We start from the raw sequence: 18,426 nt of genomic DNA, 5'->3' as shown, positions 1-18,426 counted from the left end.
CATTCATGTTCATTAGAAAATGTTGGACCTAAGACATCACATCAGATTTAAGTTTTAACTGGAAAAAGAATGCAAGTCGTTTGATGTTTTTACAGTAGGGAACTCATAGCAATGCAGGGTGCTGTGCCACTTTGAATAAGCTGGCCTAGTAACAGCAGCGCCAACTGTATACAACACCCACCAGCCAATAACCTTAAAAATATTGGCATAAGCCAAAGTCTTCATTGAAATATGCCATATTAATCATTCTACAAATATAGTAGCATTCATTTGTCTACAAATCTCAGATTTGATGATAGATCACCGAGCCCCTCTGTATATTGTAGTGCTGTATATTATCAAATTTCACTTTCCATACTTTACTTGCTAGGTTAATAGCTGTAACCCATTTGTTTATTTGCTGTGATAGACCTTATGTCTGTTACATCAATTTCACCTCGAGTTTACACCGGGCCAGCCAGAGGAAGATGGGTTCCTCCTGAGATTTCTTCCCATTGAGGTTTTACTCGCCATTGCTTGAGTCTTTTTATTTCCCACTGTGGAGTTTCTTACATCACTGCTTGCTCTTTGGGGTTCAAGCCTGATTTTTGCCCAGTTTCATTATGGTACATTATGGTTCGTGACTTTGTGACAGTTCTGTGTAACAATCAATATCAAAATAATATTGATTTAATGTGAAACATTTGATCAGCTGGCACAGAAGCTGCACCAAAACTCTTATACCTGCACTAAGGAAATGATTTAAAACACCTGACTAATCAGAAACAGCTGGGAATCCAATTGGTCCCTTAAAATGGAGGGACTATGTATAAAAAGGTATGGAATTTCAACACGGATCACCCGATATGGATGTAAATACCCTAAACCCTTAAATTGTTTCATTTGAAATCCAATGTACTGGCGCACAGAGCCAAGAGACAGAAATTGTACCACTGTCCAAATAGACTACATTGAACACAAACAATCGATGAAAAAAATGGAACAACCTCTGATGTGCTCTAGAAAAAAAAAAAAAAAAAGACAAAGGAATCAAATCACACAGCTTGTACTGACAACACGGTTGAGTGTCAATAAGGGTACTAATATAATTAATTCTCTAGTCTAAAGTAAAACAAATATCAGATGACTGTGGATATGAGCGATTCCGTAGTTTCTCATCCAATCTCTTAGTCTTGCAGACAAATATAGGTCAATAGCAAATGCAATAATACTGGTTCGGTTCAGTACCAGCCTGTGAGACAAGATGGATGGATGTCTTATTGATATTTTGTAGGAAACTTGACCAGATACGTATTTCAGCAGTGTTCTTGAAAAGAAACAGCCCTTCTACTAAAGATCAGGAAAAATAAACACCATGCACAGGTTTGGGTTGTCAAGAAAACATTTTATAAAAAATGAACCGATGGTCTCTTTCGCTCTGTAGTTTTACAGCAGGAATGGTGTCACTAGGGGGACACACATTGACTGTGTCTGTCATAGTTTTTTGGGTTATATGGCATTTTACATTACAACCTAACTTAATTTAGAGAAAAATTTAAAAATTCTAAGAAAAAATACAATAATAATAATACTGAAACAATAAATGCCATTAATATGAGATGCATCACACTTATTGATACTGGTTAAATTTCCAATGGGAGAATCTGTCACCATCGTTACATTTCCAAAATTGTTCAAGATGTGCTATAATGGCATGTCACACCATATTGACAGCTAGGTGCTCTTGCATTCCTTTATACATTTAAAAAAGCATTGGGGGAAAATGTATCTTTTGTGCGGCTGTTTTGGCCCCCCACTTAATTGGCTATATTCATAATAACTAATTAACATTAAAAAAATATTTCACTGAAAGTACTTGAGAATTCAGAAAACCAGTGATTAAGATGACTGATTAATACAGAATGCAGAATGGTATGTTTTGCCTTTGAGAGACAAGCCGGAGTACTGTTTTCATAAAAATACAACTTGACTATGGCTACATTTTAAATGGTTTAAAAAAAGCTATTGTTTCAAAAGCTCTACAGCTTTGGCGGGTCCTCTGTAGCAGTCACCATTCAAGGCTCCTCCCTCTTCAAAGAGTCTGCATCTTCCTTCAGCTTCTGTTCCTGTATCCGGGTTCGAGTGGAGGCTGATGAAAAAAACACAACAAAGAGTACCTTTACTTCCATCAAGTGTATTTCTGACTTAAAGAAAACCTGTATCATGAAACTGTATCATGTTATATTGTAGGTTTATGTATGGACCTACTATGATAGTTTGTGACACTGACGACTGCACTTTTTCGCCCTTTACATTTGCATTTTTGAAAAAATTGCTCTGGATAAGAGTTACATTTAACATAATTGCAACACTCAAATGCTGGTGGTTGGAAAATGATACTTGCAAGGGCAGCATTTCAGCCTGTAACAGGCGGAGCAGTCATTTGGAGCAAGATTACCCGTAAGCCATAGTGGTTTGTAGTGCATGTTATTGGTCCCATGCTCTTTTGTTTTGGTTGTTTAATTGTCACAAAATTGGTAAAAAAATAAATAAATAAATAACATTTCAAAACCTGAGCTGCGTTCCATTCAGTTGGTGGTCTGAATTTCCCAGTTGAATATTCCAAATTCCGACCTCCAAGCATTCCAGGTGCACGACACAAAAAGCAAACAATGTGGAAAGTGTATAACCATTTGAACTCTCCACATTCAACACAACAATAACGTTACTTGGTTTTTTTGGATTTTTCCCTTTTTTCTCCCAATTTGGTAGCCAATTGGTGCTAGCCTTCCAAGCAGTTAAAGGGCCTCCCCAGCTTATCTACAAAAAATCATCAGACCCTACACCCCTGCCAGACCTCTTCGTTCAGCCTCCACAGGCCGCTTGGCACCTCCACCTCAAATAATTAAATAAAAATAATAATAATAATTGGCCCTCGTCCTTATCTTTGTTGTACAGGTAGCAGTTGAAATTGTACTTCCCTCTAGGGTCTTTCAGCGAACTTATCCCTGGTTATGGGTATGCACTTTGTTGTATGTCGCTCTGGATAAGAGCGTCTGCCAAATGCCAATAATGTAATGTACCCCGTCTGATTCAATTAGAGCTAGTATTAGATACACCGCCCATACCCCGTCCCGAAGGAGAACGACACGCCTTCTTCAAGCCATCTCGTCTCATGCCCGTTGCCGTGATTCCAAGGCGCCCGAGGTGCTTTATTGGGCGGCGATCTACTAACCCTGCCAAGTACCTCCTTCTGGAGCAGCGAGCCAATTATGCTGCTCCACGTGAGCCTGCCAAACTTGGCTTTTGGCAGGACCGAGAATCGAACCCCAGTCCCAGGTGTGCAACTGCAGCAAACTGCAACTGCAAGTCTGCTGCATCTTAGCCTGTTGCGCCACCGCGGGTCCATAACGTTACTTGCTACCAGGGACTATGCACCGTCCCTGGTAACCAAAAAACAATGATAGTATTAATTTTGGGGGTTTAATCAGAGCCATAGAAAGAGAGAGTTGAGTCAATGGAGAGTCAAAAACACTAGGCAGCTATGTGGTTCACGTAGGCTTCAAATAGTTCCAAATAAAGCCTGGCGGTCCAATCCAGGCGATTTATGGTAACTAGTAAACAGTATATTGATTTCCCCTATAGACAATGCATGCTGACCTATATTCGATTTGTGTACGTAATTACATGATTCTTGTATATTTACCTCTGATTGGTGTAAACCGAAAGGTAGCTGGCTGTTTCACACATTTGGTCAGAATTAATGGTCTCCTCAGCTGACAAGTACAGGCAGATACTTATCCGACATGGGGCGACATGGCTCAGGCAGTAAGAACTGTCATCTGGCAGTCGGAGGATTGCCGGTTCGAAGTGTCCCTGAGCAAGACACCTGACCCCCAAATGCTTCTGACGAGCTGACGAGCCTTGCATGGCAGCCAATCGCCGTTGGTGTGTGAGTGTGTGTATGAAAGAGTGAATGAGAAGCTTTTGGATAAAGGCGCTATATAAATGCCAACCATTTACCATTTATCCATTATGCAATACCATCAGGGAGGCATCTGTTTGGCCCAAAAAATTTTCTGCAGCAGGACACGAGCCCAAACATACATTCAATGTCATTAAGAACTATCTTCAATGTAAAGAAGAACAAGGAGTCCTGGAAGTGATGGTATGGCCCCCACAGAGCCCTGATCTCTACATCATCGAGTCTGTCTGGGATTACATGAAGAGACAGAAGTATTTGAGGCTGCCTAAATCCACAGAAGAACTGTGGCTAGTTCTCCAAGATGTTTGGAACAACTTACCTGGCGAGTTCCTTCAAAAACTGTGTGTAAGTATAGCTAGAAGAATTGATGCTGTTTTGAAGGCAAAGGGTGGTCACAACAAATATTGATTTGATTTGGATTTTTCTTCTGTTCATTCACTTCTTCTGTTCATGCATTTTGTTAATTGATACAAATAAACTATTAACATGTCTATTTTGGAAAGCATCCTTATTTTACAGCATTTTTTCACACCTGCCCAAAACTTTTGCCCAGTATTTACATCTCAATTCTATCTAGAAATGTTTTTTTTATGTGAATAGTTTTGTTGTGACTATGTAAGTTCATTCTGGTTTGAATCCATACAAACCAGAATAAACTAGTAATATTAATAAAGTAATTTATTTTATTTAAAAAGTAACGGTGCTTTTGATATACCATGTAAAATTCAGTACAAATGGGAACAGCTTTTTGATGCACCCCTCCCATGGAATGTGATATACAAATCTATATATAAAATAGATTCGTATTCCTTTATGAAAGCCTTCCAGTTGAAATTATTGTATAGAATTTTAGCCAGCAAAGAAATGCAGCATTGATGGAGTATTGAACATTCTGCAGAATGTAGATTACGCCGAAGATGAAACTGAATCGATACAACACATTTTTTGGTACTGTGAGTTGGACGTACAGGCTGAATTGGACATCTGCTTAAAAATATTAATCAAACGGTTGTAAATGTTATTATACTTCTGGGCAATTGATTTTCAAGTCTACCTCGGATCAGGATCTACAAAATTGTATCTTCTTATGAGCAAACAATTACACAACCTCATTCTTTAAACAATGTATTATAAAGTATATTCATTCATATAACGTAATAATATTATTTAAATTCAGATACAGTAACAAACTGTAAGCTACTTCTATACAGAAGGCTAATGTACTGTAGCATACATTAAAAAGCACTGAGGGGAAATGACCCTTGAGCAGGAAAACTATATAAAATTAAAAATGTTAACTGTAAATTTGGTTTGATAACTACGTGGCAAAAAGGTAATAGTTCCGGTATGCCATCCACCTCGCACTGCTGGTGACTGCTGGAAAAAAAGAGTCACTAATTAGTCTTATTTTAAAAGTTAGTTTAACTGTTTTGTGTGGCAGCAGTACCAGTAAATAGTCTAATACTACTGTGCTGAGAGAATAGTTACTGTATTAATGCTGTAATTACCTACACTAAAAAATTATTTTACAGTAAATAATTATATTTTTACAGTAGTTTTCTTTTTTCTGTAAAGTTTTCGTTAGGCAGCTGCTACCAGGCATTTGACCGTTTAAATTTTATTGTAATTTTTTTTCCACTGTATACAATATTGTAAATATATTACAATATTCCTGCGGTGACAGAAATACATTAATTCACTGGTGGCACTGCTGCCAGTAAAATCCTCATTAAAGGTACAATAGGTAATTTCGGACTCCTAACGGTCAAGAGAGGAGTTGCAGCACCAAAAACCTTTAAACCACAACATGCACTCTTTTGGAAAGTTGACAGTGACAAACTTGAGAGTCTGCCATCTTTTCGTAGTGTTCTAGTAAGAAAATACCGGTGACTTCATGAAATGTTGACTTTAGGGTGCTGCACAACACAATTTATACGTTTAGTCTTTTTGAAGTTTTCACTTTAGCTAACCAACTATATTATGAGCAAGCAACTTATTTGGCTATGGAACTAGCTGGCTATATAACTAGGATATGATAGTATACCATAAACAATGCAACTACAGCTTACAGTTTGAGACAAATACAGGTTTAGCTCAACACGCAAGATTCAACACGTAAATAGATAAAATGAACATGCCCAAATTGATCACTGAAAGTCTGTATACTATTGCGAAGAATACACATCTAGTTATAAAACGATACCAGTTCGTTATCAGTAGCACCAAGCAAATTAGCTATTAGTTAGCTTGCCGACTTGAGACAGTGGATATTTTTATGAATGAGTGAGCCATCAGTGAGCCTTTATGAACGATAGGAAGGGATTTACAATGGTCTTGTAACAACGTATTAACACAAAAATCTTACCCACTTCCCTTTAAATTTGTTACCGTAGTTGAGTAGGTAACGCGGGCAGATGGTTACTGATTTTATACAGTTTGCATCCCAATTTTGTATACATGTTGATTCCACCAAATATAAGTCTATATTTATTTATTTATTTATTTAATTCCATGCGCTAAACCTTAGCAAAATAAAAATGACAAAAGTGACAACAGTATGCAGTTCCGATCACTAGAAGAATCTGTCTGCTAGAATTGATGAGAAGTGAAGCAGCTCAATCGATAGGCTCTACCCAGCAAGGAGAGCAAAGCGGGAAATGGGTCAAGACAGTAAAATGGTTTCACACAAAATGTATAAACTATTATCACAAGTTACTAGTAGGGACAATTAAACAGATAAAGTGTAAATATTAATATTGTAAATAAGGTCATATTAATATTACGAAATGTATATGTATGAAGTTCATTTCTTTGATTGAGACAGTTTATTAAGGACGTGCATTTCAATGGATGAGGGCATTCAGTTCTTTTGAAGTGTAAGTTGGCAAAAGTTGCCAAAAGCTAGCACTGTCCATATACGTACTAACTTAGCTAATTCCAGGCGGGGCCTTTCTCTGTGACTGTGACCCCTATGTGCAACCTGTGTTACTTGAGGAAACCTTCCTTATTTCAGCAGAAGAGCCAAACCATTACGCTTGTGGGCTTCACTCACTTTTCACTAACATTTGCACGCTTTATTTTACCTAATGTCTTTGAGGGGGCAGGATTGCTTGCAATGTCTTTTTACTGTGTTGCAATTTTAGGGAATTAGCCAGGATACAGCAAAGGTGGGGCCAAACATTGCCCCCCACCCTTTCCAGTGCCACTGAATGGATGGTCATACAGATGATGAACTTACTCATTTCTGCCAGTTTCTGTATCAACGTAGACTTTCCACTGGGTTTACTGTAAAAGAAAACGACATATGGAAAGAATGTGAGTTCATGCGTTTCTATTCACAAATGTGTTTTCAGGACAATTTTGTGATTTTCCCCTTGTTGAGACAAACCCCTTGATGACTATCAACAGGACTGCTTTCATTTTAATTTCTGAGGCTGTGTACTGAGGACTGTTTTTAGAGAGAACGTTTTGTTTCTGTGACTAGAAAAGTGCCATAAAACGCCAAATCGGAACACTGAAGACAGCTTCGAGGCAAAATATCCCACCTTCCATCAGCTTCATCCTGTCCATCTGTGTCAAACCGCAGCCTCTTCAGCGGCTTGGGTGCAGGGCCTCCATCATGACCCCTCTTCAGGTTCCAATCACTGCTGCTCACCATCTGATTGATCTTAGAGAACTTATCTGATGAACTTATCTGTAAAGCAAAAATAAAATAGAAATTGTTGGTGTGTCTAAAACCAGAATATCAGATACATGAAAGCGAGTGTCAACACTGAGGCCTTAAACTCACCCCAAAGGATTCACCAATGGAAACCAGGATTCTAAGGAAGAAACGTGCGTGCACACATGCACACAAAAACAGTTAGTTTTATTGTCCATGGAACAAAATGAAGATCACCTGATTTACAAGTTGTCAAGAAATTAAAACTTAGCGTAAACAGCACAGAATGCGATGGCACACGACTGCAGAAAATGTTACCACAGCAAACCTGTGAGGAGGTGTTTGATTTGGCAGTTGTGCCGGCTAAAGTGGCTCAGACATCCAAGGGAACACACCGTTATCACAACAGAACTGGGCCAATCATGTGGCTGATACGCTTCATTTACTTTAAATTGATGAAATTGTCATTTTTGGCCATCAATCAATTTGGGCAGTTTATCCCATTCTTCCTGGCAGATCCTCCTCTCAAACTCGGTCAGATTAGTTGAAAAGCGCCCGCGTACGAGTCTTCAGGTCTCTCCACAAATGTTCTATGGGGTTTAACTCTGGGCTTTGGCTGGCATAATTATTTGTATGGCTGGGTGTTTGTCACAGAAGTCACATTTAACATTTTGGGCAGCTTCAATTCCCAGTTTCTTTTCCACGATTGTTTTGGAGGATAACTAATCAAAACATTCCCATGCACAATTCGACCCTCGTTAATTGCATGAACTTTCGAAAATTCAGCCACACTTATAATATCTCCGCCATTTATTTGTGTGATCCACCCTTAAATGCATTTGCATTAAGGACAGACGCACATCTTCAATCACACACATACTGCGGTTCTAGTGATGAGCGCCAGTTTGATACATATGATTACATTACATTATTGGCATTTGGCAGAGACTCTTATCCAGAGCGAAGTACAGTTGATTAGACTAAGCAGGAGACAATCCCCTGGGAACACTCAAAGCTTTAGAAATGGTTTTATACTCTTGCCCTGATCTATACCTTGCCACAATTTATTTATTTGGAGAGAGTTCCCTTGGACGTCATGGGTTGTTTTTTGACATTTGACATTTAGTGTGAATTGAGGGACCTTATATACAGGTTTGTGCCTTTCTAAACTATGTCCAATCAATTATTTGTGCCACAGGTGGACTCCAATCACGTTCTTGGCACCTCAAGGATAATTAAAGCAAACGGGATGCACCTGACCACAATTTGGACTGCCACAGCAAAGGGTCGGAATACTTACAAATATAAAGAGAGATTTTGGGTTTTGATATTAAAACATTGGCAATGTTTTGTTTTTACCTTTGTCATTATGGAATTATGCTGAATATAGAATAACATAACATAAGGTAATGGTGAGAACAGGCCATTCAGCTCAGCAATGATTGCTTGTGTACCCACTACCTAAATTGCCTAAAAGCTGAATAAAATCGAACACCGTATCAAGCCTGGTCTTGAAAACCCCCAGTGTTTCTGCCTCCACTACATGCGCTGGCAAGCTATTCCACACATTTACCACACGCTGTGTGAAAAGATACTTCTGAATATCTGTATGGAATTTCTCCTTAGCCAATTTCCATTTGCGTCCTCTCGTTCTACTAACAGAACTCAACCTGAACAATTCCCTATACTTCACTTTGTTAATCCCTTTAATGAATTTAAAAGACTCAATCAAATCCCCCCCTTAGCCTCCTTTTACTAAGCTTAAAGAGATTAAGCATCCCAAGTCTATCCTTGTAACTCTTATCTTTTATACCTGGAATCAATCTGGTTTCCCTTTTCTGAACCTTTTCTAGTGCCTCTTATAGTGCGGTCCCCAGAAATGCACACAGTACTCAAAGTGTGGTCTAACAAGAGTATTGTATAAGGTGAGCATAACTTCCTTGGACTTATAATCAATACTCCAGGCTATGTATCCTAACATCCTATTGGCCTTCTTTACTGCTACCGCACATTGGCTTTGGTCAACTATGACCCCCAAGTCTTTTTCCACTTGAGCACTATCCAATTTTGTACCCCCCAAGAAGTAGTCCTGCTTTATATTTTTGTATTTATTTGTAGAACTTTACATTTAGTTGTATTGAATTTCATTTGCCAGGTTTCTGCCCACATCTGGATTCTGTTTAAGTCTTCCTGGATTACTTTAATAGTCTATAACTTTTAGCTAAAACTCCAAGTTTTGTATCATCTGCAAATTTAACTAAATTTCTTTTAATGCCCATGTCTAGGTGATTTATGTAAATGAGGAAGAGCAGTGGCCACAGCACCGATCCCTGTGGGACTCCACTTCCCACAATACCCTGCTCGGATAAGGCCCCTCCAACTACTACTCTTTGTGTCCTTTCCCATAGCCAATGCCGAACCCACTTCGAAATGGCTCCTACAATTCCTACCGTCCTCATTTTGATAACGAGTCATGTGGTACCTTATCGAATGCTTTTTGGAAATGTAGGAATACAATAACATAAGCCCTGCTATCATCGAAACACATCCTCAAAGAATGCCAAAAGTTTTGTCAGACCATTATTGAATTACTTTCCAACTTTCACAAGTCTGTCATGTGTCACCAGATCCTACTTTTTACTTTAGCTGTAAGTTTTTCTCCAGGACTGCAAATGCATTTATTAATGAGCTCCAAGGCTCATTTGTGTACTGTGGGGATTTCCTTGGGTCCAGCCAAAATGCATACACAAAAGCAAGCATTAACTCAATTCATCAGCTGACCAACAACATAAATTGTGTATTCTGCAGAACCCTGGATACTATCACACCTCTTAAGAAGAGGAAAGTCTGCCTTAAGAAATTAGCATCTTGGTACAATGACCATACTCATGCTCTCAAGCAAGCTTCATGCCAACTTCAGCACAAATGGTGCTCTACCAAATTGCAGGTATTGCTCCATGCCTGGAAAGACAGCATAAACTAACCTATAAACAAACCTCTCCACAGCACGTTCCTCATATTTCTCTACCTTAATTGATGAAAATAGAAACAATACTAGACACCTCTTCAAGGGTTCTGAATTTCTGTATGTTTACACTAGGACTCGGAACTGTACTGTCCTCTCAGGTCTACTTTTGCACTTGTTCTTGTGATTGATTTGCACTTTGTTGTACGTCGCTCTGGATAAGAGCGTCTGCTAAATGCCACGTAATGTAATGTAATGTAATGTAATGTAACACCTGTTAACACTGTTGCCAGACTGACTAGAAATCATATTGATCACAGTCTCTCAATATAATTGAATAGCAATGACTTCATGAATTTCTTTGATGACAAAATTATAAAAATCAGGCACATGAATCAAAGTTCTTCTACCACCCCTCATATAGGGTCTGCCCTTCCATCCACTCAACACATGGAAGCAGAATTTTCATAAGGATCTGAACTATTTTGCTCCAATAGATCTCCTTAAGTTTAATACCATAGTTAATTCTTCAAAATCTTATACCAGTCAGCGATTGGAACACCACTGTTACATCAAACCTCTTCTTAAGAAGACAAACTTAAATGTGAATGACTTGTCTAACTACAGGCCTATCTCAAACCTCCCATTCCTTTCTAAAATACTAGAAAAGGCTATTTCAAAACAACTTTGTTCATTTGCACCCCAATCACATATTGGAAGTTTTTCCAATCTGGTTTTAGATCCTTCCACAGCACTGAAACAGCCTTGGGCCCTTGCTCTCCTCTCTATATATTCTCCCCCTGGGACAAGTTATTTGCAAACATGGCATTAACTTCACCGCTATGCAGACGACACCCAGTTGGATCTGTCAGTAAAACCTGAGGAAGTCCAGCTGTCAAAGATGGAGGCTTGTCTGAAAGATATAAAGCAATGGATGACCCACAACTTTCTTTTGCTAAACTCCGATAATACAGAGATAATGGTAATGGGGCCCAAGTCCCTGAGACGCAAATCATCTGAAGATATGCCTAATAATGGTGGAATTTCCATCACTTCAAGAGCTGCCTTCAAAGATCTTGGTGTTACTTTTGATCCAGATCTTGCATTTGACGCACATTTTAAAAACATCTCTCAGGCTAATTTTTATCACTTGACGAATATTTCAAAAATTCAGAAAATACAGTGCTTACATAATGCAGAAAAGCTAGTCCATGCTTTTGTTACCTCAAGATGAATGCTGTTTTATCTGGGAGTGCAAATTCCTCTCTGAAAGGTCTCCCGCTAATTCAAAATGTAGCAGCTCGTATTCCTACTAGAACAAGAAGATTTGAGGACATCAGCCCAGTGTTAGCTTCACTTTACTGGTTGCCTGTTAAATTAAAGATTCTACTTCTGACCTTTAAAGCCTTACATAGGCTTGCCCCTCTGTATTTAAATGATTTACTTATTGGTTATACTCCCTCACAAATGCTCTGTTCGCAGGGTGCAAATGCAAGTAGACAGGTATTGGGTACAATTAAACATGAATAATTAGCGTGGTTGCTTCAGTTCTCTTGCAAATGTATTATTATTATTAGTGTGATTACTCAGCATACTTATTATAATTATTCTGTTTCCAGCAATTCTGCAATTCCAAATATTTAAATATTCCCAATAGCACAAATAGGACCAAGAATAAAACTAATTGGTTCTGCCACTGAATATGGGTAATTTATCAATAATGACATCAAACAGGCATCATACATTTATGAAACATGATTTTTCGATTCATAATTTGTATAATGTTGCATGAAAAGTGCATTTAGCTTGCAGTATCCATTTGTGAAGTCAGTCAGCAGTGTCATTCATTGGAATCCATATGACTTACTTATTTCCAAAAGTAATAAAAGCCCAAGTCACAATGCTATATCTAACATGTTGCAAGTAACATATTCACTGGATACATTTTTTTTAAAATACACATATGTATAGATGTATATCCATTTTATATTCATATCAACATACTTTGCAGGCAGCTGGCTCCTTCTTGTGGTTAATGTTAGTCATGTATAATTTTGAATGTATTTAGTCTACACCAGGAAATAAGTATAAACATTGTCAGTTCCAAAGTAAGAACCATTTGAAGAGAAGGTTACTTGGACTGTATTTATTTTATTTATTTTCAACAACTCTTAAATGTTCTAGAACTGCATTGCTTTTCATCACCAGTAGTGATTGTTCCATCAGCAGTAGAATGTTCTGTGAACACCAATGTTTGTTGGCCAAAATGTCATACTGTCCGATGTAGCCATGGTAATATCCCATCTTTCATTGTTGATGCATTGTGCGACAAGATCCAAATAACTGTGAAAAGACATATTCCGTCTTATATTTACAGCAAGTGCAGAATTGGAATATGGTGATAATGGTGATGTCAATTAAAAAAGAATACTCATTGCATTGATTGGTCAACCAGCTACCAGCTGCTTCAAAACATTGCTTGAGCTGGTCAAACCATGTCAAGCTGGGGGCTGGTCTGAACAGGTCAAATAGCTAACAGCTGATTGAAAAAAAAGCTTGAGCTGTATTTCAGCAGGTTAAAGTTCCATTTTCAGTGGCCTGCCTTTTCCATACACAAATGACTGTGAAAGTCAACACTTAATTTCAGTGCTTTTCTCTGGATATTTGAAAGGGGTTTAAAGGAAAAAAAAGAAAAGAAAAACAAAAGGCACACTATTTGATAGTCTACACAATCCAAATAGGTTGACATAAGGTTACACAGTTAGATTTAATAAACTATAGCTCACTAGATTTTACATTCTAGTTAATGTAATACATGCACCAATAACACTCCTGAAACAGAATGGAGATCCTGACATATCCCACAGACCTGGTGCGGGGGGTCATGACACTGGGGGACATCCGGCTGCTCTTCATGGGGGATATGTACACATTATTGCTCCCTGGGACCCTCCGGGGGGAGTTGGGATACTTATAGGGACTGCAGGGGATGTGGGGGATTGGTGACAAGGTGGGTGGCTGGGAGGGAGGTAAAGAGGAAGCAAATACATTTGAAATACCTCTTGACAAAATAGAAACATTTTGGACAGTTAAGCGATTTCACTTATGCAATACCTCTAATATTTTAGACATCATAGTCACTCTCAACTGCAATTGTTTCAGTCATTTGAAAGGCCAGTAATCTGCAAATGTAAGCCTTTTAAAATATTTTGATGCAATAAAACATTTCATAATTTAATTTCAAAAGCAAGGAATATGGTGGCCATGTATCTTCCCTCGGCCACTACTGAACACAAAAAAGTTAATGATCAAATAGGCAGGAAGTCCAGGAGAGGGCAGCATCTCACCCTTGGAGAAGCGTACTGCAGGATGTTGGTCTTTAGCCTCTGCATGAACACCAGATTGTAGAAGACTATGATGGAGTCGTACTGACCCTCACGAATCAGCACCCTTTTGAAGGTCTGTGGCAGGAGAGATGACATGGGTCATTCCATGTTCATTTTCAGATGAGTATAGGCACACGCTTCCAACTACATCCCTTGCCTATGCGGTTTATAACACACCTAGTTTAAATTGTTTGCAATATTTAAACCCTTTAGACCAGGACTTGAGGGCCAAGAACTGCTGGTTTTCCACCTAACCTTTACCTGCGAGTCAGGTGTGAAGGCAGTCTGGCTAGCAGCAGTAATTGTCCAGTTAATTACATGAAAAGGAAACCAGGGCTGGAATTGAATTTGAGGGCCAGATTCAATGATCCCTGCTTTAGACAGATGTTGCCCCTGCTGCAAGTGCTCACCTCCTGCTTGGTGTTGGGAAGGTTCTTGTAGGCCGTGACGATGGTCTTGAATCTCAAATCAATGTTCTTCACCTTGCAGATGGCGTACATGGCTGACATCATCAACTGTTGGAATGATTAAGAAGTGAACCAAAGAAAAAAGCTAAAGAAGATATTGTCCCATCAGCTGTATTCAGTCTATATCAGTGATATTCACTCACTGTGTATTGGTGAGGTTTCAGCAATAATCAAGGAAAACAATAGCAGCTTTCTAAAAATTTAAATAGTGAACTTTTGTCAAGTGAAACAAATGCATTTTCAAAATATAAAACAAAAAAAAACTAGGACAAATATCAGCCCACGGGTTTAAATCAGATTGTGCATAAGGTGAATTACATAGCAAGCTAACTCCAAACAAAATGTAAGATTAGTAACCAATTTGAACCGTGATAATCTAGTCACATTCATGTCTTCCTGAAATTTCCTCCAGTACAAGGAAATATAAATCCTCATCTTCAGAAATTATGACTCTACTTTCACTTCATTATCTTCCTTAACCGAATGAAATATGGCTTGAAGTGCCTGTCCTCATGACAACGTTTCTTAGTGGTGTCGAGTAAAAAGTAAAAAGTTTCTTTCGGTGGTTGCAACAATCGATACCATTTTGTTACTGAACAAAAGTGGTATTGCATGCTATATACACCCACATACACCCACCGAGCACTTAAAAAATTTAGAGTAATGACACATTAAAAAACATGGCTCAGGCAGTAAGAGCAGTCGTCTGGCAGTCGGAGGGTTGCCGGTTCGATCCCCCGCCTGGGATGTGTCGAAGTATCCCTGAGCAAGACACCTAACCCCCAAAAATCTCCTGACGAGCCGGTCGGTGCCTTGCATGGCAGCCAATCGCCATCGGTGTGTGTATGAATGGGTGAATGAGAAGCATCAATTGTACAGCACTTTGGATAAAGGCGCTATATAAATGCAAACCATTTACCATTTATGTAAGAATTCCAATTGTCATCCCTGTAGAAACTGAACATTGCGCCATTCATTCCTATGGGACTTTTTTCCCTGGAAAACCTTAAATATCTCAGAAATTAATGGGAATAATGAAAAGGTACACAATTCAGGATCATGCAGGATGTTTTCCAGTTGGTTTGGTGTGGATATCTCAAGAACTGAGGGAGGAGTATGCGGACAAAAAAAATGGAATAATACAAAATAATATTTTCAGATAATACTATTGTTGCTTTGCAATCACAATAAAAAAGAAAATGCAGAGTGTGAAAGCAGAAAATCAGTGGACTCAGTGGCTACTCCCCTATTTGATCACATCTTTTGAGAGTTGGCACGCCTAAAATAGAAAATCCTGGACTTAAATTAATTTGCCAAAATACATCAAAACTTGTTGTGGAATGATCACTTGTCCCAAGTGGCTCCACCACCACTATACTGCAAATTCTGGCAGAATCATTACAGAACACCAGATCTAGAATCGATTGCCCTCCTGTAGGTTGACTGACATACTGTGAAAAAGAGGTAATTTATAGCATCTGCATTTCTCCTCACCTTTGTCACCTGTCCAGTCACACAATTCCAGTTAATATTGGGGTCATTTTAGTTCCATGATAATAGTCTCACTTCCCTGACAAGCTTGTTTTATATTTTTAGAGAATTGTATTCACACTACTATCTGAGCCTGGTGGTCAGTCACACATTCCTATGTTAAGACTCTTCTTGATCCCCAATAAATTAAATCCAAATATCCTCACTTGGCATGTGTGGGTCAATTTCTGGAATCTCATTAAGATTTTCTGTTACATGAATAGCCACACCAACACCTCTCCTATAGGATCTGCCCTTCCTCACAAGTTTATACCTCTCTATATTATATGTCTCCCTATCATTATCCCCAAGCCATGTCTCTGTATTTCTTACAATGCAAAAAATGTTTAAATGCTAGAAAGTATAAAAAAGACAAAAGCCATTCAGATTGTTGCTTCTCCATATCCTCACCTTTTCCCTCAGTCCCTGCTGTTCCAAGACACCATTGCTAAAATTATGCTTTAAAAAGATGTTATTAGTGCTCTCACTATTATATTTAGCCTTAACCATTTCTGTCTGGGCCTCCTTGCCTATTTCACTCTCTATCCTCCCTGCCCCCCCAGGTCCCTAGTTGAAATAATCCTGTGCTACCCTAAGCTCACCCCTGTCCCACAAGGAGTCCCAACACCCCATAAACCTGGACCCCCCTCTCCTACAAAAACCTAAACACATATAACAATCAACTCCCCGAGTATCACCAACTCCCTTTTCCTGGAGGATGTGGCCATCTGGGTGCCCTGAGGCTCAGCAATCCTCCCAATCTCAGGGACATTAGGCCAGGTCCAATTCCTACAAGGGCTGGAGCCGTTTGACACAAACACCTCTTGAAATGCTGCCACTATGTGGTGAGCGCACACTTTACTTCGCACACTGTTTTAACACTGACGTTACGTTAAAACTATTGAAAAATCATATCCATGAATGAAATCTCTATTACCAAATATGCAAAATGCCACGGTGTTGAAAAATGATGCTGTGTGCAGAAAATGTGATCACACCTGCTGAGTGTAGGGGTAGGCCATAGGACTGTTAGCAATGCAAAAATCAAGAGTATTAGTAGGATTTAAAGTTATAGCTAACTAGGCAATGTTTGAACTGAACTACAGCTGGTGGAACCCAGTTGTACAGAGAGCATGCAGAGGGTTGCAGCAGCAACCCCCCCCCCCCCCCCGCCCTTAGATCTTTGTTTTCTTCTGTTCCAAGTCAACCATCCAACTTTTATATGAAAACAGAAAGACTGGGCACCATCAAAATATTTTTTTAATGGATGCCATGTCATCTAGGCCTAGTTGAACCCCTGTTTTACCACAAAAATGAATGGGTTGCTATGTGCACTTGTCCTCAAACACGTTAAGGAAATTGTCACGCGATTAAGAACAATCCATTGAGAGATTATTCGACATCTTAGTTTCTGTGGAAAACTGAAATCAGATCTGAGGCATATCGCCGGAGTTACCGGCTCATCCTCATCAAGTGACTGTAATGAATTAAAAGCCTATTGTTTGACAACAAAAATACTTCACAGCTCGATTGAGCAATTTGCATCAAAGCGTTGGCCATTCAGCTGCTGAATACCATGCCTGGAGGACAGCAAGAAATTCATGCCAGTAGCCTTCCTAATGCACATCTGTCTCATCATGAGAAAGGGGGTAACATCGCGCAGCTCTCACTTTTACAGAATACTTAACTGCATCAGATTCAATTTTGGTCAAAAATGAGGTAGATTTGGAATCTTCAAATACTCGTCTATTATATAAATCCATTCTGCATAACAATGAGAAAATCAGAAAAAAAAAAAAAAAAAAAAATATATATATATATATATATATATATATATATTATTTTTTTTATCCTTAGAGTCCACATTTCCTATTGGTCATTCACATTCTTCTTTGCTGGTGCATCAGCTGTAGCTTTGCAAATGAAGTGGTGAAGAAAATGACGTATATGGTAATTGGCCGTTCCTCCGCTCTACCTACTCTCGCGACCACGGTCTAAACATTCCTTCAAGATGGCGCTACCCATAACTTAAACTTACCGTGTTCCAAACATAACACAAGGAAGTGACCGCTTCCACCAGAAGTTAACTTCCAGTCCACGGTAGTTTTTCTCCCGGGAAATGTGGTCTATGATTATAGTTGATTTATGTGAATTGGACCAGTATTTATAGAGATAATGACAAATAACTGCACAAGACCAAAGGTCCGAACACCTATTCACCTGCCCAGTTCGTAGTCTCCGGTTAGCAACAGCTTCACCACCACAATGTCACAGTGGATCAGCATTACCATGTCACTGTATGTTGAAATGGATTGGCTATGTGATTCATACCAAGAGTTTAAGAAAACGGAAGGGATTAGACTTAGACACACACAAAAACCAAAGCTGATCTGGAAGTTTTTTTTTTTTTTTTTTTTTTTTTTATTTGTCATGAAAGTTGCACTGTTTAGAAC

General features: G+C 38.9%; 1 protein-coding gene across 4 annotated transcripts in view; it reads right to left on the bottom strand.

The window, feature by feature from the left end:
- Positions 1-1,363: 1,363 nt before the first annotated feature.
- The window catches only part of rb1 (retinoblastoma 1), a 139,227-nt gene continuing 122,164 nt past the window's right edge, over positions 1,364-18,426 (bottom strand). For 3 of the 4 annotated variants that reach the window (XM_061247871.1, XM_061247872.1, XM_061247874.1), the window contains 7 exons: positions 14,387-14,491; positions 13,938-14,051; positions 13,460-13,608; positions 7,755-7,785; positions 7,510-7,658; positions 7,203-7,249; positions 1,364-2,128 (listed from right to left, as the gene is read on the bottom strand). In XM_061247871.1, the coding sequence (XP_061103855.1) occupies positions 2,055-2,128; positions 7,203-7,249; positions 7,510-7,658; positions 7,755-7,785; positions 13,460-13,608; positions 13,938-14,051; positions 14,387-14,491 (669 nt within the window). In that variant the 3' untranslated portion in view covers positions 1,364-2,054. Of the gene's footprint in view, positions 2,129-7,202; positions 7,250-7,509; positions 7,659-7,754; positions 7,786-12,721; positions 12,934-13,459; positions 13,609-13,937; positions 14,052-14,386; positions 14,492-18,426 lie in introns of those variants that run through there. The other variant, XM_061247873.1, reaches the window with a different exon arrangement.

This window comes from Conger conger, chromosome 7 (assembly GCF_963514075.1).
Source record: "Conger conger chromosome 7, fConCon1.1, whole genome shotgun sequence".
Lineage (NCBI taxonomy): Eukaryota > Metazoa > Chordata > Actinopteri > Anguilliformes > Congridae > Conger > Conger conger.
This window is presented reverse-complemented; position numbering and strand designations above follow the sequence as displayed.